Genomic DNA, 25,800 nt, shown 5'->3' on the forward strand with positions numbered 1-25,800 from the left:
TAGATACAGAACAGGATTATGTAATATGAACCTGGAATGTCTTGCAAAAACCCAGAGAAGAAGCTATCAATGACAGTGGGGTCATGATAAAAGAATTCAGAGAGGGGCCTCCCTGGTGGCGCAAGGTGTCGCGCATAGCACTCTGAAGCTATCCATAGACTCTGCAGCATGTGTTCGATCCCCGGCCAGGGAGCTACCCACATGGCACAGCAGACCTCTCTTGACTTGCCCGCTACTCCCCTCAGCAGTGTTATTTCTGTCAGTCTGTCTGTTCTGCTCCCCACTCTGTCTCTGGTGAATCCTCTCACCCCCTGCAACTCTGGCCTGTACCCCAGTTCTTGTATGCATAAATGAATAAATCTTAAAAAAAAATGAATTCAGAGAAAGCTTGAGGGGTATAACTTCACTTGTATTCTGAAAACTGGTGAATAAAGGTAAATCATTAAGCATTTATTCTAATTTCCCTGAGTGAACCATATCTGAGAACTAGCAAGCTATTGCTAAGGACAAGATTTTTTTTTTTTCCTGGTAGAAGAACTGGGATGCAGGTCAGAGGTAGGGGGCCAGGGTGAGAGGATTTACCAGAGACAGACTGGGGAGCAGAACAGGCAGGTGTAATAAATACACTACACTGCTACAGGGAGCAGCGGATGAAACAGGAGGGGCCGGCTGAGTCTTATGTGGGTTAGCTCCCTGGCTGGGATTGAACCCAGGCTGAAGTTGTGATAGCATGGAAAGTTAACTCCTAGACTACCAGGGAGGCCCAGGACAAGATTTCTTTTTAAAAGAACTAACAGGGCCTCCCCGGTGGCGCTGCGGTTGAGCGCTGGGTTGCGAAGCTGCCCGTAGCCTCCGCGGCGCTGGTTCGATCCCCGGCTGCTCCCCCGTCACTGAAGGAGGGACCCGCATGGCGCGCAGAACTCTCCTGTCGCCCGCTGCTCCCCTCACCAGTGTACTTCGGTCCTTCTGTCTGTTCTGCTCCCCGCTCTGGCTCTGGTGAATTCTCTCACCCTCCCGTGCTTCTGACTGTACCCAGTGTTTGTATGAATAAATAAATAAATAAATAAATCTTAAAAAAAAAAAAAAGATGTTTAAAAAAAAAATAAAAGTACTAACAAATGGAAGAATGATAGACTGTTATTCCTAATGAAATAAATGTAGAGGATGATCATAAGTAAAAAATTGATAGGAAAGGTTATCAGTTTAACAAATTGACAACACCTGATCACCTGATAGTCTCAACATTGCAAGAGGCAGGATCATACACTATTTATTTCCTGAAAAAATAGGATTGTAAGAATTAGACAGTGCTCTTGTCATGGAAATTAAAAAAGAAATTGATACTGAATGTATCAATAAGACAGTATATAGGACAGCAGTTTTTGCTATAATGAGACAAAAAGGAAGGAAGAAAATACAGGCTTGAAAATAAGAAAAGATATAGGAGACATATCAAGTCAATACAGTGCATGTAAATACAGTCCTTGTTTGGAAATTGATTTAAACAAACCAAACGTTAGAAACTGAGAAATCTGGGCCTCCCTGGTGGCGCAAGGGGTTAAGCACCGCACTATGAAGCAATCTACAGCCTCTGCAGTACAGGTTCGATTCCCAGCCGGCCAGGAAGCAACCCCCATGGTGCAGCAGACCTCTCCTGACTCGCCCGCTGCTCCCATCAGCAGTGCACTACAGTCAATCTGCCTGTTCTGTTCCCCACTGTCTCTAGTGAATCCTCTCACCACCCCCCTCCCCGCATCTCTGGCTTCAACCCCAGTTCTTATATGCATAAATAAATAAATCTTTTTTTTTTTAAAAAAGGATTTATAAAAAAAGAAATTGAGAAATCTGAACACTTATTGGCATTAAGGCATTCTTTGATTTTTGGTTTTTTGCATTGTGGTTATAAAGAGTCTTGGTGACACATGGATGAATCAACAGACGATATAACTTGTTTCAAAATCATTGAAGGGGCAGGTCTGCGTAAGATTATAGATGAAGTAAGAACTACGTATTGCAATTTTTTAACAGTGAGAACATACAAGGAAAATTTGGGTCCATTATATAAATCACTGTACATTTTAAAAAATTTCCTTAAAACAAAAAACCCAACAATCTCTCAACTTTCACTGCAATCTGTTCATCTCCTTTATAGCCAAACACAGGAATTTCTCTCATCTCTCTATAAAACAATCACATTCATTCTCAGCACCACTCTATGGAATGTGCTCTAACAGAACGTCCAATTGCCTTCACATCTAGTGGTGAAATCTCAGTTTTCATCTCACTCAAAGGAGCAGCATTTGACAAGGTTGATCACCCCCCCTCCTTCAAATACTATACTCTGTGGTTTCACTCCCTCCTCACCAGACCTTTAAGTCTCTCTTGCATGTTCTTCGTCATCTCTGAAGCCTCTACAAATTGCAAATTCCAGGATTTATCCTTGTTAAAATTTCTTTTCTTATCCCCATCAAATGTTTCTCTGTGATCTGATTATTCACTCTCACTGCTGTAACTACTGTTTTTTTCTTCAGACCAATTATCAGGGTAAACCTTGACACTTCTTGTTATCTTACATTTCAGATTTGATTTATTAGAAATCTTGTTGATCTTCAAAACAAAACCAGAATCAGACATTTCTCATGTCCTTATTAGCCAATCTGGTCTAAGCTCCACCACCTCTCTTCTGAATTGTTAGGGTAGCCTCTTTCTGATCATTCTACTTTTCTATTCTCTGCCCCATTTTAGTTTTTAACCTAGTAACGAGAATAGCTTTGAGTCAGGACATTATCCTCTGGTCTGAAATCTGCAATATCCTTCTCACAATAGAGGCCAAAATCTTTATAGCAATTTACAATGCCAGAGATGAATCGCTCACACACGCCTCCTACCTCTCTGGTTTTATCTCTTACAGTTCTCATTTCACACTTTGCTGAGCCACACTGCCATCACTGCTCCTATCAAGTATTCGAGGTAAATTCCTGCCTGTTGACCTCTGCACTTATCATTTCCTCTGCCTGGCACACTATTTCTCCAAACAAAAATCGTTGTTGGGCCTCCCCGGTGGCGCAGCGGTTGAGCGCTGGGTTGCGAAGCTGCCTGCGGCCTCTGCGGCGCCAGTTCGATCCTCGGCTGCTCCCCCTCCACCGGAGGAGGATCCCACATGGTGCGCAGACCTCTCCTGCCACCCGCTGCTCCCCTCAGCAGTGTACTTCAGTCCTTCTGCCTGCTCTGCTCCCCACTCTGGCTCTGGTGAATTCTCTCACCCACCCGCGCTTCTGACTGTACCCAGTGCATGTATAAACAAAACAAACAAACAAATATAATAAATAAAAACATGCCTCTATAAAAAAAAAAACTAAAAAAAAAAAAATCATTGTTGACTCTCATTTCTCTTAGGACTTTACACAAATGCTTATTATTCTCAATGAATCTTACTTTCATGGTAGTATTGCCCCTCTTTTTCACTCCATTTCCAATACCTAGAACAGTTCAAAGTGGTGTCCTGTATTATTTGTTGATGGGATTACTTAAATTGATACTAAAATGAATAAAGACTTCAAGGAACTGATATTTCATACCTGCCAGAAAGAAAGAGTGACTTCAAAGAAGATGGGGAATAACTAATAAGAACATGGTTTTAAAAAAATATAAATTGAGGGCCTCCCTGTTGGCGCAGGGGGTTGAGCACCGCACTGTGAAGTGGTCCGCAGCCTCCGCAGCATGAGTTCAATCCCCAGCCAGTCAGAGAGAAACCCACATGGTGAAGCAGACCTCTCCTGGCTCGCCCACTGCTCCCCTCAGCAGTGTATTTCAGTCAGTCTGCCTGTTCTGTTCCCAACTCTGTCTCTCCTGAATCCTCTCACCGCCCGCCCCTGCATTCTGGCCTGTACCCCAGCTCTTGTGTATGCTGTACCCCAGCATGAATGAATAAATCTTAAAAAAAAAAAAAGGGTGGCATTCAAAAAAAAATCTTTAAAAAAATATAAATTGAAAAAAATATACCAAAGAATACTTATGAGTCACTTTTTTTGTTGACAATTTGTTTGGGCAAATATGTAGAAATATATTCAGTGTCTTTATTTTAACTCTAAACAAACTATATTAAAAACAACAATAGTTTAAGAACATTAGCTAACTGATATCTCAACTGAAGTTTTCCTTTTCAAATGGCTCATCTTGTCAGTGTTGGTGCCATGTTCTCCACCCCACTGAAAGCAGTCACCTTGGGCTACAGGTATCCGTGTCCTGTAGGAAATGAGGGACAGAGCAAAGTGGCCAGGTGAAGCTGTATAACACTGAAGGCAGGCGTGCTCTAAAAAAATGGTGGTAGGGCAGGCATTTGCTTTACTGGCTTTGACTTGTTGCAGCGTCTTGGGGAGACATGGAAGGAGACACATGGAACAGACATGGAGAAGGAGTTGAAACAGACACATGGATAAGACACTTGAGGAAGAGGATAATGGCAGCCACTATCTTAATTTGTATTTGATTTTGCTCCTTTTGGTCCAGACTTGCCTGGTCCCTTTCGTCTCTATCTTGGGTTTCTCCTACCAGAAGCTGCCTTAGACTTGTGGCAAGTTTTGGGTCTCAGTGGTCCCACTTCAGGCCAATACTGTTTGCCCACAGGGTAGATGGATAATTTTGGATGATTTATTGGGGAAATTATTCCCTCTTCTCTTTCCTTTCTATGCACACTAATTCTATCTAAGATCTATCACACTAAGGGTAGTCTTTCTTTGTCTTTATGCAGTGGATGCCAGGATCCTATTTTAGAGTTAGCACCACCCACTTATTTGGTGTCCCTTGGTTACTTAGAAAGAATCCCAAAGTGTGTAAATCAATAGCAAAGATAAAGAAGAGGAAAAATAAGGTACAAAAGTCCAATTCCTTCTGCCAATGCAAGTTGTGCATATAAAACTAGTAGGATTCAAAGGACTCACCTAAAAGTGGTAGCAAAGAAGTCTTACTGTTGTTTGTGGTGGAGTTATTCTTCCGCTTGATTCGAGGAATGAATTTCTTTTCCACAGCCCTTATCTTGTGCGCAAGAACCTCTGTCATCATTGCTGCTCGCTTCTTCCCAGAACGAGGAACTGGCTGAGTAAAGCGTTTTCTTTTTTTGCGGCGGGGTGCAAGGACTTCAATGGCCCCAGATTTTATCTTGGCTTCCATTCCTTCCCTTGAACCAAACTCATCTGTTTCTGAAAGTTTGTAAAGGGGTAGCACATGCAGCTGCTCATCTTGAGGAATAACACCCAGTGCACGGTTATCTTCTCGTGTTAAAGTACAAACCTGATAGGAACAAGACAAGAAATGCAAAATATAGGTCCTGCATACCATACCCTCTATAGTTATTCCTGTCTTCTTGTTGCCATTGTGAAAATGCACTGTATTTGTTATTTTATTTTCAATTGGTTACTATGGTATTGTTAAATTTGGATAAATACCATATATTGTATAATATTTCTTAGGAAGAGGGGAAATTAGTTATGTGTTTTCTTAATTTGCTGTGCTTGCATCTAAGGCACATTCAGATCTGCCTGCAAGGGGATTTATCTATAGCTGTTTTCCTGCCCTCCTTATCAGGGTGATTATTTTCTTCTCCAAATAATTTGACAAATATAAACAAAGCGAAAGAACAAAGATAAAAATGAAGCACACAAAATTTCTCTTTCTAACAGTGCTATCATTCTAATCATTACAAAACCTAAAATATTTTATTCCAATAAATATTCTTTTTCTGCTCTGTTTTGCTTCTATTCTAGTTAGGTGCCTTATCAATAAGTTTGTCTGTCTTTGTTTTGAATTTGAAGTAAGACATCTTAAGAAAATTCTGTCGTTACAAGAGACAACAACCAAAACAAAGAGACACCCTAATGAGTGGGAGAAAATATTTGCACTCCATACAGCTGCTAAGAGATTGATTACAAAGACTTACAAAGAGCTCAGACAATTCAACAAAAACAAAACAAACAATTCGGTCAAAAAATGGGCAGAGAAGCTATTAAGACACTTTTTCAAGGAGGAAATACAAATGGCCAACAAGTATATGAAAAAATGTTCAACATCACCTCTAATCAGGAAAACCCAAGTCAAAACCACAATGAGATCTTCCTAACACCAGTGAGAATGACCCATATTAAAAAAAATCTGGCAACGGGCCTCCCCGGTGGCGCAGCGGTTGAGCGCTGGGTTGCGAAGCTGCCCGCAGCCTCTGTGGTGCCGGTTCGATCCCCGGCTGTTCCCCGGCCACCGGAGGAGGGTCCCACATGGCGCGCAGACCTCTCCTGCCACCGGCTGCTCCCCTCAGCAGTGTACTTCGGTTCTTCTGTCTGCTCTGCTCCCCGCTCTGGCTCTGGTGAATCCTCTCACCCTCCCGCGCTTCTGACTGTACCCAGTGCATGTATAAACAAAACAAACAAGTAAATAAATAAATAAATAAAACATGCCTCTATAAAAATAAATAAATAAATAAAAATAAAAAAAAAATAAAAAAATAAATTAAAAAAAAAAATCTGGCAACAACAAATGTTGGTAAGGATGTGGAGAAAAAGGAACTCTCCTGCACTGTTGGTGAGAATGCAAAATGGCCCAACCACTATGGAAAGCTGTGTAGGGGTTCCTCAAACTACTGAAAATGGAGCTTCCACATGACCCAGCAATTGCACTAATGGGAGTCTACCCAAAGGACACAAAAACATTGATTTGAAAGGAAACCTGCACTCCTGTATTTACTGCAGCATTATTTATAATATCTAAGGTGTGGAGGCAACCTAAATGCCCCAAAACAGAGGACTGGGTAAAAAGATGTGGTATATACACAATAGAATGCTATTCAGCAATCAAAAAAGATTAAACTCATGCCATTCTTTTTTTTTTTTAAGATTTATTTATTTATTTATTTATACAAGCACTGGATACAGTCAGAAGTGTGGGAGGGTGAGAGAATTCACCAGAACCAGAGCGGGGAGCAGAACAGGCAGAAGGACCAAAACACACTGATGAGGGGAGCAGTAGGCACGGCAGGAGAACTCATGCCATTCTAAACAACATGGATGGAGGTGGAAGGATTATGGTCAGTAAAATAAGTCAGAAGGAAAAAGAAAAACATCCCTGGTTTCACTTATAGGAAGAATATAGGGGAACCAAACAAGGGATCAGGAAAAAACAAAACAAAAACAAAACTAGCAGCCAAAAGATAAATCGGAGACATTCAGCGGGGAAGGGAGAGGGATGGGGGAAGGATAGGGATTAAACAGGGGAGAGAAGAGCACAAGGGTCTATGGTGACTGTTCACAGGTGACTTGGTGGTGGGAAGGAACCTGAGAGGAAAAGATGTAAAAAATAAATACAAATACAAATAAAAAAGAAAAAGAAAATTCTTTCTCTACTCAGCTACAATGTACGATGAAACGTTGCTATTTATGGAAAGAGGAATGGTACTTGAGATGTTTATTTTAAACAAAATTAAGTCAGAATAAGGAAAACACTACATGATTTCACTCATAAGTGGAATATAAAACAAAACAATAGCAAACTCTGAGTCTCTGACAACAAAATGATGGTTACCGGAGGGGAAGTTGCTGGGGAGTGAAGGAATGGTTGGAGGGGATCAGCTGGAACTTTGTGGTGGATGTGGTGTGATAGATTCATTTATAGAGGTGTGAAGATACACTCCTGAAACTTTTGTAGTTTCATAAAGCAATGATACATTGAGAAAAAAATCAAAAAGAAAGTAATGTCTTAAAAATATAACCTATCTGAGTTCTCCTCCCTAATTTAAATGTTATTCATATTCATTGTGGTGAAATGAAGACACAGGATATCTCTGACCTTTGATATCTAGTATGAATATATGTCTTTCTAAATGAATATATTTTCCTTCATAAAATTTCAAATGTCATTAAAAGTCCATCAAAAATATGTATATTAGTTTTGGGCCTCCGCAGTGGCGCAGCGGTTGAGCGCTGGGTTGCGAAGCTGCCCATGGCCTCTGCAGCGCCGGTTCGATCCCCGGCTGCTCCCCGGCCACCAGAGGAGGGTCCCACATGGCGCGCAGACCTCTCCTGCCGCCCGTTGCTCCCCTCAGCAGTGAACTTCGGTCCTTCTGCCTGCTCTGTTCCCCGCTCTGGCTCTGGTGAATTCTCTCACCCTCCCGCATTTCTGACTGTACCCAGTGCATGTATAAACAAAAACAAACAAATAAATAAATAAAATTAAAAAAAAAAAACCATGCCTCTATTAAAAAAAAATATGTATATTAGTTTTATTTGTATTTCACTAAAAACATTTCTTCCAAAGTGAAGAGCTCATTCTAAGATAGCAGAGACATTATTAGACTGGAAATTCATGAAATTTTTGAACTTAATATTCAAGATGTAACTTGATGGATAGAGATGCTAAAGTAAAACCACACAATTTTCTCAATATCTGTAGCCATTTACCAGCAAGGTTTGAAATACTGACTGAAGTCTTTTAGGTGCAATCTATTAATAATTTTAAAATAGTCATGTTAAAAATTAGGATCTGGGGGCCTCCTGGTGGCACAAGGGGTAAGATGCAACCTACGAAGCTATCCATAGCCTCTGCATCATGAGTTCGATCCCCAACCAGGAAGCTACCCACATGGTGCAGCAGACCTCTCCTGACTTGCCAGCTGCTCCCCTCAGAAGTGTTTTCAGTCAATCTGCCTGTTCTGCTCCCCACTCTGTCTCTGGTGAATCCTCTCACCTCCCATACCATTGCCTGTATCCCAGTTCTTGCATGCATAAAAAAATAAATCTTTAAAAAAAAATTAGGATCTGGGCCTCCCTGGTGGTGCAAGGGGTTAGGACGCAGCCTATGAAGCTGTCCACAGCCACTGTGGCGCGGGTTTGAGCCCCAGCTAGGGAGATGTCAACATGGCACAGCAGACCTCTCCTGACTTGCCCGCTGCTGCTCAGCAGTATGATTCAGTCAATCTTCCCGTTCTGTTCCCTACTCTGCCTCTGGTGGACACACTCGATGCCCCCCCACACCTCTCGAGTGCCCCAGTTCTTGTATGCATAAATAAATAAATCTTAAAAAAAAATTAGGATCTTCACCAATAACTCTCTATTTAAATTATTTTCCACAAGCACATTAAGAAGAGTACAAATAATAGATATGAGGAGCATAATTTGAAAGACTAGGGTAACAGGGGGAAAGAAGAGTTGGCAGCAGAATTTCAAGAGTTCAACTTTTCAGAGATGGGGACATTTGGCATTATGACAAATACAAGGAATTGCCTCATTGAATGAATAATTAGAGTAGTGGAAGAAGAACCAGGAATGAATAATATATGAGAGGAGTCAAAACTTAGATTAACTCTGAACTTAATCCAGCCTGATCACAGATACATTGTGAGGCAATTCAGGGAAAATGTATCAGCCAAGTATTGATGAACTGTTCTTTGGCTAAGATTTGTCAGGATGGATTTATAAAATTTCAACATTGGTCTCAAAGACTACACTTAACATCAGTGGAGAGGAGTGCTATGCTACAAAGTTATTTTGGTTCCTTAATCTATCACAGAGAGACTTCATTGAGCAAATGGAAAGGAAGGTCGCCTTTTGACGGATCAGATTATGAATTTCCAATCACACTGTAAGAGGATGTAGCTTTGTCTTAATGAAGATCTCAAATTATGTGGCAAACCAAACAAACTGGTGCAGTGTAGAAAGAAATTACTTCTATTAATCTGTTTTCCTAGGTAAGAAGAATACAATTATTTGAAGCAAACTCATATCCCTTACAAAAGGACTGTTGCATGAGTTCCCCCAGGGTCTTTCATGTAATTTAAGTACTTTTATATGAATATACTACTTATTTCATTTTGTTTTATTTATTTTTTGCATAGAAGAACTGGGGTGTAAGCCAGAGATGTGGAGGGTGAGAGGATTCACTAGTGACAAAGTGGGGAGTAGAACAGGTGGATTTACTGAAATACACTTGTAAGGGAAGCAGTGGGCAAGCCAGGAGAGGACTGCTGTGCTATATTTGGGTTAGCTACCTGGCCCAGTATGGAACTCAGGCCATAGTGGTGATAGTGTGAGACTTAACCCCTAGGCCACCAGGGAGGCTCCTACTTTAAGTATTCTTGACTGATGATCTCAGGCTGAGAGATACGATTCTTTTAATGGAAGCTAGCATAATATGGCTAATGCAAATATTTCTAACACTATAACTTTACACAAACTGTCCTTAAAGCTAATACACACACACAAGATATATTTGGCACAGTTCCCTCACAAAAATCCTGGGGAAAGGATGTAAAACAGGAACATTAAGGGGGTCTCCTTGGTGGTGCAGGGGTTCAGTCTCAGCACTATCAAGCTATCACCAGCCATTGTAGCATGAGTTCAATCCCTAGCCAAGGAGCTAACCCACATGGCACAGCAGACCTCTCCTGTATGCCTGCTGCTCCCCTCAGCAGTGTATTTCAGTAGAGCTATCTGTTCTGCTCCCCACTCTATCTCTGGTGAATCCTCTCACACCTTGCACCTCCGGCCTACACCCCAGTTCTTGTATGCATAAATAAATAAAATAAATTAGGGCCTCCCTGGTGGCGCAAGGGGCTAAGCACAGCACTGTAAAGCTATCCGCAGCCTCTATAGCACAAGTTTGATCTCCGAGCTGGCCAGGGAGCTACGCACATGGCAGAGCAGACCTCTCCAGTCTCAGCAGTGTATTTCAGTAGATCTGCCTGTTCTATTCCCCACTCTGTCTCTGGTGAATCCTCTCACCCCCCACAACTCTGGCCTGTACCCCAGCTCTTGTATGCATAAATAAATAAATCTTTAAAAAAATGTTAGCACCCACCCTTATATAAATAAAAATAAATAAATAAAATAAATCATTAAAAAAAGAAACATTAAGGAATTTGCTTAACTTACCACCTACAAGTTGATAGCACAGAATTATTGCTTTCAATAATCATATACTCTTTCTTACCCCCCAGCAAATGTAACAAAAACACAGTTAAATATGTAATTCAAGACTTTCAAAACAATATTAGTTTAAGGGTGGTTCTATAAATTTTTGCAAATACTTTGACAATAAACCTAATTAAATACCACCAATATATACATTTATGTGGAAAAAAAGATAAATTTGCTACAACAATCACAAATAAGGACCTCAGCCTATGCAACAGTGATGGAGTGTGCAGTATTGAAATTCACATAGGTACATACCACAGTGCTTCCATTATTCATGTTGTGAATGTCCCTGTGAGGATGGGCACAGAAGTCTAGACAAGCTGTTACCCCAGAGAAAGGACGACCTTCTTTGCTACCAAGCCGACATTCTCGGGCAACATGTTCATATTCCACCTAAAAAGGAAAGTAGATACACGATTTGAAGAAACAGTGAAAAATCACTTCCTGACAAAGTCCTTAAAGCAATGAGACTGTAATTTTTAGTATTTCTCAAGCTACAATGTATTAGTGTAGCCCCTGTGGAGTTTAGAAACATTGAGAATAAATAGTTGTGAATGTTGCAAATACACCGTATTTCCTACCCCGACCTACATCTAGCTGCTTGGATTATAAATCCCAATAAACCATGAACCTGACTTTTTGAGGTGGGAGGAAGCTGTTGGTAACTAATGGCAAAGCTGAGCATAATATAGTACATCACTCCTGCTGTTGCAACTCTACTTGCAACTGAATACTGCTGGGAAGGAGACCTGGAGGAGACATGTAGAGACACTTGGGAGAGATACAGGGTCACAGACACTTGGAGTCTCTGTCAATAGGGGCAGAGACAATGGCAGCTGTTATCATGACGTAGCATCCCTTTCTGCCCCAACTGCAGGATCTGCTTAATGCCTTTCTTGTGATTCCCTGCTAGAAGGTAGCTTAGACTTGTGGTAAGCTTTCAGGCTTCAGCAGCCCCTCTTCAGGCTGGGCTTGCTTGGCTGGGCATTTGCCCTTGGAGGGGATGGATAATTTGGGATTTTATTGGGAAACAATTATGAATATTCTTTCTTTTCTCTCTATACAGATTAATTCTATAAAAGATCTTTCACATTAAGAGTCTGCTTCTTTTGCCTTTGCGCAGCAGAAGGTAGGCCCCCCTTAAAGCATATATCCCTTGGGCCTCCCTGGTGGCGCAAGGGGTTAAGACGCAACCTCTGAAGATATCCGTAGCCACTGCAGCGTGAGTTCGATCCTCGGCCAGGGAGCTACCCACTTGGCACAGCAAACCTCTCCTGACTCGCCTGCTGCTCCCCTCAGCAGTTTATTTCAGTCCATCTGCCTCTTCTGCTCCCCACCCTGTCTCTGGTGAATCCTTTCACCCCCCCTGCACCTCTGGCCTGTACCCCAGTTCTAGTATGCATAAATAAATAAATCTTGAAAAAAAAACCCAAAATATATCCCTTAACAGTTTGGGGTCCCTGGGTGCCCCTTAGTCAGACACTGATAAGAATACATAGAGCAAAATGATAATCAGTGGCTACAACCAAAGAGAGGATGAAAACACTAATTCATGCTGGGTGGATTAATAAGTAGGGTACCCTAAATGATTCCATCATAAGGAAAGACATAGTATATAAATGACATATGCAATTAGAATTTCTATAAAAGGTATATATCCATGATGCAGTATACAAAATCAATTTACAACTCTTTTAAAAGGAAATTTTTGGATTTAACAGTGTGTTGTTCATAAAACAAATACTTTTGCTTTCTTTAAAAAATTCCCAGGGCCTCCCCGGTGGCGCAGCGGTTGAGCACTGGGTTGCGAAGCTGCCTGCAGCCTATGCAGCGCTGGTTCAATCCCTGGCTGCTCCCTGGCCCCCGGAGGAGGGTCCCACATGGCGCGAAGACCTCTCCTGCCGCCCGCTGCTCCCCTCAGCAGTGTACTTCAGTCTGCCTGCTCTGCTCCCCGCTCTGGCTCTGGTGAATTCGCTCACCCTCCCACGCTTCTGACTGTACCCAGTGCTTATATAAATAAATAAATAAATCTTAAAAAAAAAAAAAAATCCCAGTGGAGGCCTCCCCGGTGGCGCAGGCGGTTGAGTACAGTGCTGTGAAGCTGTCCGCAGCCTCTGCAGAACCGGCTCAATCCCAGTCAGCCGGCAGGGGTACCACATGGCGCGGCAGACCTCTTCTGTCCACCGGCTGCTCCCCTCAGCAGTGTATTTCATCATTCTGCCTGTTCTGTTCCCTGCTCTGTCTCTGGTGAATCCTCTCACCTTCCTGCACATCTGGCCTGTACCCTGGTTCTTGCATAAACAAACAAACAAGCCTTTAAGACCTCTCCTGTCTTGCCTGCTGCTCCCCTCAGCAGTGTATTTCAGTCAATTTACCTGTTCCCCATTCTATGTCTGGTGAATCCTCTCACCCCCCAACACCTCTGGCCTGTACCCCAGTTCTTATATGCGTAAATAAATAAATAAATTAAAAAAAACCCCAGCTTCATTGAAATGTGATACATCTAAGTTTAAGATATGCAAAGTGATGGCTAGATAGATGTATGTATTGCAAAATGATTACCATAATGTTAATTATGTTACCACACTGTTTATTACACCTTCAGAACTTACTTATCTTATAGCTGGGAATTTGTCCAACACCTCTCCATTTACTATATCCATATTTATTTTCTTGATGATGTTTTTAAAGCACAAATTAAAAATTTTCAATGATGTATTTTTTCTTAATTTTATTTTTGGATGGTCTATTGCTAGTGTTTGAAAGTCAATGATTTTTGCATATTCATATCATATCCTGAACTTTTTCGCTCTAAACAGTGTTTTTCTTGGTATTTTCTAACATGGGATTATATGATTGACTAGCAGAGATAAGTTTTATCTCTTATTTTTTCCTTGCAGATTTCCTTAACTCACCATCGTTGTTCTGACTAACAGCTCCAGCAAAATATTTAATAGAGGGCTTCCCCTGGTGGTGCAGGCGGTTGAGCACTGCGCTGGGAAGCTGTCCGCAGCCTCCTTAGCACCAATTTGATTCCCATTGGCCTTGGAGCAACCCACATAGTGAGCAGACCTCTCCTGTCACGCCCACTGCTCCCCACAGCAGTGTATTTCGTCAGTCTGCCTGTTCTGTTCCCCACTCTGTCTCTGGTGAATCCTCTCACCTTCCCTCACATCTGGCCTGTACCCCGGTTCTTGTATAAATAAACAAACAAACAAACAAATAAATAAATATTTAAATAAAAATATTTAATAGAAATTGCAAGAGTAGACTTTCTTATCTGGTTCCAGGTATTAGGCAAAAAGCTTCCAGTCTTTATCATTATTTATGTTAACTATGGGTTTCTCATAGAAATCCTTTATCAGGATGAGGTAGCTCCCTTATATGGGTAGTTTGTTGAGTGATGTTAAGATGAAATAAAGTGTTGTATTTTGTTAATGCCTATTTGGCATCTATAGAGCTATTATGTGATTTTGCCCCTTTGTTCTATTAACATAGTGCATTATGTTAATATTCATATGTTCAACCAGTCATACGTTCCTGCTTTTATAAATTTTCATTCTAGAAACAACCATAATTCTGTCACTCTGGAGTTTCAATTGCTATAATGGGAAGCCCTTTTTAAAAAAGGTTATCTTTGGGCCTCCCTGGTGGTGCAGGTGGTTGAGTGCCGCACTGTGAAGCTGTCCGCAGCCTCTGCAGTGTTGGTTCGATCCCAGCCGGCCGGCAAGAATCCCACATGGAGCGGCAGACCTCTCCTGTCATGCCCGCTGCTCCCCTCAGCAGTGTATTTCGTCAGTCTGCCTGTTCTGTTCCTCACTCTGTCTCGGGTGAATCTTCTCACCCTCCTGGCACATCTGGCCTGTACCCTGATTCTTATATAAAAATAAATAAATTTCCCCCCCCCCAAAAAAAGATATTTTAGTATATGTGCTGCCGAAGCGAGCACCAAAAAAAGATATTTTAAAAAAAGATTATCTTTAAAATTTTCTGGATAGGGGCCTCCCTGGTGGCACAAGGGATTAAGTCTTAGCACTATGAACTATTGGCAGCCACTGCAGCACATGTTTGGTCCGTGGCCACGTAACTAACTCACATGGTGCAGCAGACTTCTCCAAGTAACTTCTACAAGTTACTCCCCTCAGCCATGTATTTTAGTCAGTCTGCCTGTTCTGCTCCCCACTCTGTCTCTGGTGAATCCTTTCAACCCCTACCCCCAACCCCTACACCTCTGGCTGACATCCCAGCTCTTGTATGCATAAATAAGTAAAATAAATCTTAAAAAAAAAAAAAAAGGGCCTCCCTGGTGGCGCAAGGGGTTAAGCACCACACTATGAATCTTCATAGTAGCAGAGGCTTTGGATTCAATCCCCAGCAGGCCAGGGAGCATCACACATGGTGCAGCAGATCTCTCCTGTCTCCCCCTCTGCTCCTCTCAGCGGTGTATTTCACTCAGTCTGCCTGTTCTGCTCCCCACTCTCTCTGGTGAATCTTCTCACCCCCTGCATCTCTGGCCTGTACCCCAGCTCTTGTATGCATAAATAAATAAATCTCTTAAAAAAATAAAACAAAACTATCTGGATATTTTTAAACATACCTGGTTTTGGTAAGCAACTGGGGCATACTGCTTATAAATTGGAGCCAATTGTGTAGCCAAACTCTGTAAATTATCTTCAAGGTTTTTTTCCTAAGGAAAAGACAGTCCATAAAAGTTGTCTCATAATGACATGCAGGATGAGTTTAAGGCATGATATTGAATTAAATCATTGCTGACATGTGGTTAATACACAAGTTATACTTACTGTGATAAAAAGAACTTCCATTGAAAACAACATGGATTGTTATTTTAAGAATCTAAACTATTTGTCGTTGTCATGTTTTAATTCAGTCTTTTGAAATGAAAATTTTGCTGTATTCTAACTATAAGTGGTATTAGAGGTAACTTGCAAAACTGCTCTTGTTGTTAAAAGTAAGAACCTTGTTTTACATTTATTCAAAAGCATAGACACATACATCAAAATAAACAATTCTGACATAGAATGAAAAGTTTCTATAACAGAGATATATGTATCAGACAACAGACAACAGTTATGTATCAGATCCTATGCTAACAGTTTCAAATGTATAGTGGACAATTGGTTGCCTAAAACCAGTGTTTTCTTTCCTATGCCATAGCAAATACAATTAAAGATGTGGTAGGACGGTGAGGAGCATTAACATCATATCAAGAATCAAGACTGCCATAGATAGTAGAAACACACAAGACTTTCTCAAAGAAAAATTGTCATGACAATAGTTAATAAAACACACTACAGATGACAGTATGCAGTAGGAAGCAGAGAAGGAAGACTTTGGAAATCATAGCTGAAAACCACTGTGATAGTTTTTTAGAGGTGATTATATCCTAAATCAAGTTAGAGACTTGATAAATGATCAGTCACTTCAGTCACTTCCTACCTTGCTAAGGAAGACAACTGAAGGGGAATTGAGAGCAAAGTTAAAAGGAAGGATTTAAGAAGGGTCAAGACTTCTGCATCATTTGAGATGTGGTGGTTGGAGATGCTATGAACACAGAAAGAAAGTGTTCATGTGGGTCAGTTCATCTCTGTTTTGCACCAGATTATTTATTATAAAAGCTGAAACCTCACAGCAATGTAGGCACTGTAAGTTAATATTGAGTGTTTTTAACAAGTTTTAATTGTGACAACTGTAAAGCATCAAAGATGGCATTTTTTGGTTGCTTGCTGGTTTATACTGATGCTTTTATTGGGCAAGCAATTCATGTATACTGTGTACTGGGTCTATATCCAGATTACTGTGTTCCATTCATCTGTCCGACAACAAGTGTGACATAATGTAGCTCTGTAACTATAGCCAGGAAAGCCAGAAACCTACTTCAAAAACATTTCCTGGCTATACTCACATATTAAGTATTCCACTTATTTGGATAAATCTTTAGAATTATGATTTAAATACCTACTTAAAAGATTTTGATGTTTTCTAACACTTAATTGAAAGGGCCTTCTCGGTGGGTGCAGCAGTTGAGCCCTGGGTTGCGAAGCTGCCCGCAGCCTCTGCAGCGCCGGTTCGATCCCAGGCTGCTCCCGGCCACTAGAGGAGGGTCCCACATGGCGCGCAGACCTCTCCTGCCGCCCGCTGCGCCCCTCAGCAGTGTGCTTTGGTCCTTCTGCCTGTTCTGCTCCCCGCTCTGGTGAATTCTCTCACCCTCCCTTGCTTCTGACTGTACCCAGTGCTATAAATAAATAAATAAATCTTAAAAAAAAAAAAGAAAAAAAAGGGGACACAAAAACCTTAAAAAAAAAAAAGAGTTCCAACTAATTGGAACATATATTATGTTTTACTGTTAGTAGAATAAGTAGAATATCATGAACCACCAAGGTTCACAAGTTAGACAGTAATTTGTCATCTCATGAACTGTAATAAAATGTTGAAATGAAGCAAGCAAAGGAAACTAAGTTTTTATAGTTGACTATAGGTATCATTTCATGAACTACAATTTTGTAATTCATATTTCCAGTTGTTTCATTAGCATGAATGAATGTATGTGTCAGATACAGAAAGAAATTTCTTCTTCTAAGCTCCCTAACTATGGGCTCAAGCCTCCATTCCCCAGTCTTTTCTATCTCCATTCTGCATCATATAACACCCCTTGAGTTTCAGATTCTAATTATTATTACCCTGAAACCTCTTGGATTTCCCTTAGGAATCTCCAAACCAATGTGTCCAAACTAAATGCCTAATCTGTTCTCCAAAGTCCTGGTCCTACAGTGTACCTTATGTCAAGGAATAACATCATTATCATCTAATTTTACAAATCTTTCCAGACCTAACATTGCTCACCATTTCCTCTGTCACAATCATATTCCAAGACATCATTATCCCTACCACAGATTATTCTCGTAGCCAGCTCACTTTGTTAAATGCACTCTTGGCCAACTCCAATTCAATATTCAAAGAGCAGCCAGAGAGATTTCCTTAAGAAACAAGTGTAATTATGTCACTCTCATTCTTAAAATCCTTCCATGATTTTCCAAAATTCATGACAGGGCTCATAAGGTTGCTGTCTGCACCTTACTTTCCCTTGCCTGCTGAGCTTCATACTGTCCATACTGTCCATTCCTGGAATGAGCACTGCTTCTTCCTGTATTATAAGCACTATATAAATGTTATTCATTATTAATAATAACCTTAAGCAAAAATTGTTGTCACATTTATTATTTATATTAACAGTATTACTGTTACAGAATAAGATTTTAATAATCATGTAAATATTAAAAATATATTTATTATCAACAGACAGCTTCATCAGATAATATTTAGAAAGAAAACTTAACTGGTTACTTTAAGAAAGAACTGACATCACATTATTACGTGTTCTAATCTTTTGACATGAACCTTTTCATTATCAGGTATTTCATATGCCCTTTACTAAGTTTTATAGATGTTTTTCTAAAGGTCTACTATATTTCTTGTTAGCCTATATCTATAGTACTTTATCTGCAAATGATAGCTTCTTTAATCATTTCTGTGTTTTATTACAGTAGCTGGGAACTCTAGAAAATACTAAATAATTATGTTGATCTCCTTTAAAGGATCATTATTAATTCTGAGCTTTTCCCCAGATATTATATCCATTGAGTTACAGATAAAGTTAATTAACTATGGTTGCTTTATTTTTTTATTTCTATTTATGATTGATCCTAATGACTTTTTAAACTTCGTTTGTGAATTTATGCAAGGGTTGCTGTCTTTAAAAAATTCCCCCCCGCACCTAATTCAAAAGTTTTTATTTTTGTTAACCTAAAAGAATTTTCAAACATACTCTTAATTAAATATGTTTACTGACAATACTAGAAGAGTGTTTTCCAAGCTGTGAGTCACGACTCATTAGTGGGCCATGAAATCAATTGACTATGTAGATCACTATCAGCATTTTAAAGAAATAAAATTGTATAAAATATATAGTGTATCACAAAGATCCTTGACAATAACTATATTGAATATTAATTCACTTTTTAAAATAACATCTTATTACATATATAAGGCTAAGTACTGTTTTTCAAAGGGTTTATTTTAATTATTTACTTATATAAATGTATTCATGTAGTAACTGATAACATGAAATGTTTTTTTACTTTTTGTCACAGCTCAAAGTTTGAAAAACACTGATCTTAGAGTTAATCAGTTTCTACACCTCCCCATTCCAAACAAAGCATAAAACCACCACCACACTTAGTTCCTATAGGTGCCCCACCCCCTCCCACTACCTACCCACCCCTAAATTGTTAAGAGTATGGAACTATAGGTGTTATTTTAATTAAAAATGTAAGTACTCAACTTATTTAAACTTAACAGTAAGGTTGACTAATTTCTTTGCTCACCATGGCCTCTTGTCCCGGACAGACTCGTTCCGGTTTCATATATCTTCTTTCTGGAATACGTCCTTTAGTAATTCTCTCATAGTAGCTCTGTGGGTAGTAAACTTTCTGAGTCTTTGAAATGTTGGCAAATGGATTTATTTATTCTTCCTACTTTGACTGGGTATAAAATTCGAGGTTCTTTTAATAAAGATTCTCTCCAGGGAAGGGGAGGAGAAGGGAGCCAGGGACAATTGAAATTTGGGTTGATAGCTGAAGACTTTACCTAACTTATTTAGAATTTGAAACTATTTACTTACACATATGTATTTTTTCCCTCTCTTATCACTGTTTCATATTTAAATTTCTTATTATTTAAAAAATCTAAAGGAATGAACTTACATATTCATAGTGTAATCAGAAAATAAAAAGGCCACTTACATGTAAGGGGGAGCTCGGATCAATTCTAAATCTTCTAGGGCTTGGACTTCTACCAAATTTGCAGCCATTGAAATACATACTCCATGAACAGCCAAAAGAGAATGAAGCACCACAAGTTTCTGGATCAATCCCTTGACATGTGCAGGTACGACTGTCAGATAGCAACAGCAAAGGAATGAAATGATAAAGCAGGACAATATCTCACACACAACATTTCAGATTCATGTAGCTTTAGAAGTACAGATGGCAAAAAAGTTGATTTTAACATCTTTTTATTCACTATTTTATTTAAAGTATTGTTAAGTTAACACAAAGGTAAGTGTAATTGAATACAACTGAACTTTTAACTAAAACGTTCAAGCTTATAAATATAAATAAATAGCAATGAATTATAAATACCTGAAATATTTACAACTTTTTTTTTTGATTAAAAGTTCAAGGGAGGGAAATAAAGGAGCTTGTTAGGGCCTTCAATGGTAAAATGACATTAATATAATCCTCTAAGGGTTGATAAAGAATAGTTGATATTATATGTGAAATAGCTTTGTCAATTTTAAAGAAAGCCTTCATGAATTCCACAAGAGAAAAAATTGAGTTCACTCAGGAACTTGGTAATTGCAGGAATTATCGATAGAAAGATATGAAATCCAGCAGGTAACATACACTCTTGTTGTTCTTATTCACATAATGCTTAAAACTTCTAATAACATAGTTCTTGTGCATATAATGACTTGGAGCAATGCAGAAAGGATCATTTAAGATATTATGAGGAAAAGAAGGTGATAAAGAATAGTTTAAACTTTCTAACTTCCCCCAAATCGTGTCACAAAGATGAAAATGTATTTTAAAATAGCAAAAATTACAATAACTTTTCATGAGAAAGAATAATGAGATGCAAATGGGATCAAAGGTGTAAAACTGAGATGGCAGAAGGAATTTAAAGCTTTTAAATGAAAAAATAACTATTACTGTTGAACTAATACATGGAGAGAAAAACATAGTTAACTGTTGTTAATTATTTAAAAAATCAAACACACAGGAAATGTGAAAAATTGTGAGAACTTGCAGAACTTCTGCAGAACAAATTAAAGTCAACATCACAGTGCTCGCTTCGGCAGCACATATACTAAAGTCAACATCACAACAATGGGACAAGTTGACTTGAAATAACTCCTTATAGTGTTGACTGAGTGGAGTAGTCCAGCTAAACATTTGTATGATTTAATTGAATCAGGAAGAAACAACAATCCAAAATTGAACAGAAGTTCCCTTTAAAAAATCAATATCATGAAAGACAGAAAGAGAAAAAAAGGACAGAAAAAACCTGATATTTAGGGCCTAAGGCCAAAAAGATAAAATAACCTAATTAATCAAATCTTGGATGGAGGAAATTTGAATATGAACTGTAGAGTAGATAACAGTATATTCTGATTTTGACAGTTGTAGTTGGGATATATAAAAAAGTATTCTTGGGCCTCCCTGGTGGCTCAAGAGGTTAAACACAGTCCTGTGCAGCTCTCTGTAGCCTTTGCAGCACGACTTGGATCCCCAGCCGGCCAGTGAGCTACCCACATGGCCAGCAGACCTCTCCTGCCTCGCCCGCTGCTCCCCTCAGCAGTGTATTTCAGTCACTCTGCCTGTTACGTTCCCCACTCTGTCTCTGGTGAATCGTCTCACCCTCGTGTGCCTCTGGCCTGTACCCCAGAGTTCTTGTATGAACAAATAAATAAATAAATAAATAAATTTAAAAACGGTATTTTCATTCTCAAAAAATGCCTATTTAATTGATATTTGGGGGGAAGGAATAAAGTCTGCAACTAGCTCACAAATAATCCAGAAAAAAAAAAGCAATAATGTGTGTATGTGTGATGATATGTATAAATGGAAATGTAAAGAAAAGTTAACAATTATTGAACATAGATGAGGGGACTATAAGAGTAAATTAAAGTATGTCTGCATCCTTTATGTAAATACAAACATTTGAAGAGAGGATGTAAGATGCACATGTAGTTAAAGTTATTCTTAATTGTTACTGAATTCATGGGTAGATTAAATAAATATGTATGTATATTCTATAGAGCAAGTGTCTTCATGAGAGGTATGTTATAGTGCATCAAGAAGACAAACTAATTAGCAGACATTAAAAATAATGTATACATACATATTTGTTAGCATAGGAAAAATGTAATGAAATTATGATATAATAAGCATAAGGAATGCTTTAGGTGGTATACAAATTAATCTTGTGTGGGGATTAGAGAAAATAATCTATATTTTTATTTATATCTTGTACAATGAAAGACCTACATCGACAAAACATTCTTGATGAGTACAAAAATAAACTTGAACAAATGAAAAGAAAAGTAATGTTATGGAATAGGAAGACTAAATATCATAAAGATGTCAGTTTTACAAAGGCAGCATTTTTTTTTTTTTGGAGATTTATTTTTTATTTATTTATACAAGAACCAGGGTACAGGCCAGATGTGTGGGAGGGTGAGAGGATTCACCAGAGACAGAGCGGAGAACAGAACAGGCAGACTGACCGAAATACACTGCTGAGGGGAGCAGTGGGCGTGACAGGAGTGGTCTGCTGCGCCATGAGGGATCCTCGCCGGTTGGCCAGGATCGAACCAACGCTGCTGAGGCTGTGGACAGCTTCATAGCGTGGCGCTAACCACCTGCGCCACCAGGGGAGGCCCTAGAGGCAGCATTTCAATCAAAGGGAAAAGAAAGACATTTTAATAATTAATGTCGGGACATGTGGGGAAATAAGGATGAAAATGGATCTACTTTAGTACTATTGATGAGCATTCCAATTTAAATATGTCAGGGATTCATGTTTTTAAAAAATTTACAGTTGAAATTAAACAAAAACATGAGTGAATTACTCTAAAAGTCACAAGAAAAAAAATATTCTAAATAACAATACTCAAAAAATTTAAGGAGAAATGTATATTAATTACATTAATTATATTAAAAAAAGAAAACTTTTGCCAAGGATGACATAGCAAAACTAAAAATATAGTGAAATTAGTAAAAGTATACACAAATTATATCATAGACAAAGGGTTAATAGTCCCACTATGTCACAGTAATCCTATTTGTGAATGGGCTAGAATGGAACTGATGGCTGAACAACAAAAGAATAAAAAGAAAAAATCTCTAGAAGTAGTAAATGGTTCTTAACCAAAATGAAAATATTCTTATAATGTGAAAAATGCAAACCAAAATTAACCTATCATTTACCACCTATCAAAAGGGCAGAGACTCAGTCTGACAACAAAGAATAGCAAAGCTGTAGGGAAACTGATTTTCTTGGACACTGCTAAAGGAGGAGCTTTTTTGCCTTTATGAAAAATCCCTCTCCCTCCAGATTGTAGGGGTGAGTGGCATCAGGTATCTAAGAGGGAAAAAAAAAATTCAAAAGAATATCCTAAGACTGCCTAATTTATTGTTAGGCTTTCTTTAAAGAAATGTTCATTTTAGTGCCACGCTAAAATCCTGTTCTCTTATGCAATATACCTAGTTTGTGGTTAATTAATAAATGGACATTATATAGAGAGGTCTGAAAGCAGTTCAAAAAACTCATTTGATTACTTTTCATTTAGAGTGCATCTGCGGTCGGTGGGGTGGCCATTGTAAGACTTGAGGTTTTCCGTGAGCTCCGTGTACAACCTGTCAGCCATCGGGAGCGGGATGCCATCCCACACCATGATGAGCACCACCATCACAGCTGTTGGACAGTGGTGGCCTGTGCGCTGCCGGACCAAACAAAGGACTTTCTCTTCATCGCTGCTTCTTCTTAAAACCTAAAAAACCACAGTGCAATCATTTATGTAAAACAAAAATCCTACAGGCAAATTCAATGGGTATTCCTTTGAAAGCTGTGTATATTTTGTGTATATGTGTGTGTATATATGTACACACATGTATACAATAATTACTATTTTTCAGAAAGCTGAAGGTTATATTACCTTTAGCTGTCAGACTAGCCAGTTCCACAGAACTCAACAAACCATATGCCAGGTTACCGGAATAACAAACAGGTAGAACAGAAATCTTCAGTATGTGGTTGTTATTATAAAGTAAAACAAAGCAGTCTGTGTTTCACTTTACTGTTGACACAGAATTGCAAAACAGGTAACAGGGGATCTGGAGGAAGACCTCTGCTCTTTCCCTTATTACACACCAGGACAAATCTACCCATATGGAAATAAGCATGGACTGCTCCCAACATTAAAAATTAAGTTGAGCACCAAAACTTAGCATCTGAAGAAAGATACAGATGTTTTCCCTGCGGGACTGGTTTTACTCTGAGAAATAATTAAAATATAAAGCAATGTTGCTGAAATTCCTATGATTTTTCATGCTATCAGAAGACTTATTATACCCATTTTATTTATAAGATGAATGTGGCCCATCTGCCTAGGGGAATGCAAAAAAAAAATAAATTAAAAAAAAATAAATTAGGGCCTCCTTGGTGGCACAAGGGGTTAAGCACAGCACTATGAAGCAATCCGCAGCCTCTGCAGCACAAGTTCAATCCCTGGTTGGCCAGGGAGCAATCTACATGGTGCAGCAGACCTCTCCTGTCTCGCCCGCTGCTCTCCTCAGAAGTGTACTTCAGTCGATTTTCCTGTTCTGTTCCCCACTTTGTCTCTGGTGAATCCTCTCAGTTCCTGCACCTCTGGCCTATACCCCAGCTCTTGTACATATAAATAAATAAATCTTAAAAAAATTACATTTTAGGGCCTCCCTGGTGGTGCAGCGGTTGAGCACTGGGTTGCGAAGCTGCCCGCAGCCTCTGCAGCGCCGGTTCGATCCCCGGCTGCTCCCCGGCCACCGGAGGAGGGTCCCACATGGCGCGCAGACCTCTCCTGCTGCCCGCTGCTCCCCTCAGCAGTGTACTTCGGTCCTTCTGCCTGCTCTGCTCCCTGCTCTGGCTCTGGTGAATTCTTTCACCCTCCTGCTTTTCTGACTGTACCCAGTGCTTATATAAATAAATAAATAAATCTTAAAAAAAAAAAAAAAAATTACGGGCCTCCCCGGTGGCGCAGCGGTTGAGCGCTGGGTTGCGAAGCTGCCCGCGGCCGGTTCGATCCCCGGCTGCTCCCCGGCCACCTGAGGAGGGTCCCACATGGTGTGCAGACCTCTCCTGCCGCCCGCTGCTCCCCTCAGCAGTGTACTTCGGTCCTTCTGCCTGCTCTGCTCCCCACTCTGGCTCTGGTAAATTCTCTCACCCTCCCGCGCTTCTGACTGTACCCAGTGCATGTATAAAAAAAAACAAACAAACAAACCAGCAAACAAATAAATAAAGCATGCCTCTATAAAAAAAAAAAAAACCCTACATTCTAAAAAAAAAAATTACATTTTAATATTTATCCATTTATCTTATATTAAATCACACTCATAGGGTACCAAAAAGACTTCAGAAATATTTAACATATTTCTTAGTGGTTTTAGGGTTTATTTTAAAAATAAATCACATAGAAATGTTAACATCTCATAAAACCATCCAAGTGTTTAAAACTCTCTCCATATATAACAAGTTAAAAGAGCAGAGAGATTGACTACAATTAATCAGTACAAATCAGTAATATGATTAAAAAATGATAAAATTGCTCATCTGTGTGACCAAAATGGAGCAACAAATAGCATATGTATTATTTCTTTTCTGTTATTGCTATAACATATAAACACGATTAAACTTCTTACGATGTTAGTTGCCCAATATCACTTCTTTTGTACTTTAGGTGGTTAACAATCATTGCTACCAAGGCATCCCTTGAGTAGAGAACTTTAAGACATTCCCCTAAACACAATTAGTTATATTAATTTCCCCCCTATATTTGTATGTACTTTTACACTCATATAAGAACACAATGCTTAGAAATCAGCTCATACAATGACAGAAATCATATCACACAAAACTATACCAGGTGATTTTCAAATTGTCAAACAATAAAGTTGTATCGAGCCAGTCTTTGTATTGGAAATTCTAAAGTGCAATTTTTTCATTGTTT

The 25,800-nt window shown here is 39.3% G+C and overlaps 1 protein-coding gene across 4 annotated transcripts in view; it reads right to left on the bottom strand.

Moving 5' to 3' along the window:
- The window catches only part of TET1 (tet methylcytosine dioxygenase 1), a gene marked incomplete at its 5' end in the record, with an annotated part of 131,780 nt that overhangs the window by 3,099 nt on the left and 102,881 nt on the right, over positions 1 to 25,800 (bottom strand). For 2 of the 4 annotated variants that reach the window (XM_084244627.1, XM_084244625.1), the window contains 6 exons: positions 4,941 to 5,289; positions 11,211 to 11,348; positions 15,553 to 15,642; positions 19,358 to 19,444; positions 19,775 to 19,925; positions 23,375 to 23,586. In XM_084244627.1, the coding sequence (XP_084100753.1) occupies positions 4,941 to 5,289; positions 11,211 to 11,348; positions 15,553 to 15,642; positions 19,358 to 19,444; positions 19,775 to 19,925; positions 23,375 to 23,586 (1,027 nt within the window). The remainder of the gene's footprint in view (positions 1 to 4,940; positions 5,290 to 11,210; positions 11,349 to 15,552; positions 15,643 to 19,357; positions 19,445 to 19,774; positions 19,926 to 23,374; positions 23,587 to 25,800) is intronic. The other 2 variants (XM_084244628.1, XM_084244626.1) reach the window with 1 other exon arrangement.

Source organism: Talpa europaea (assembly GCF_964194135.1).
Source record: "Talpa europaea genome assembly, chromosome: 10".
Taxonomy (NCBI): domain Eukaryota; kingdom Metazoa; phylum Chordata; class Mammalia; order Eulipotyphla; family Talpidae; genus Talpa; species Talpa europaea.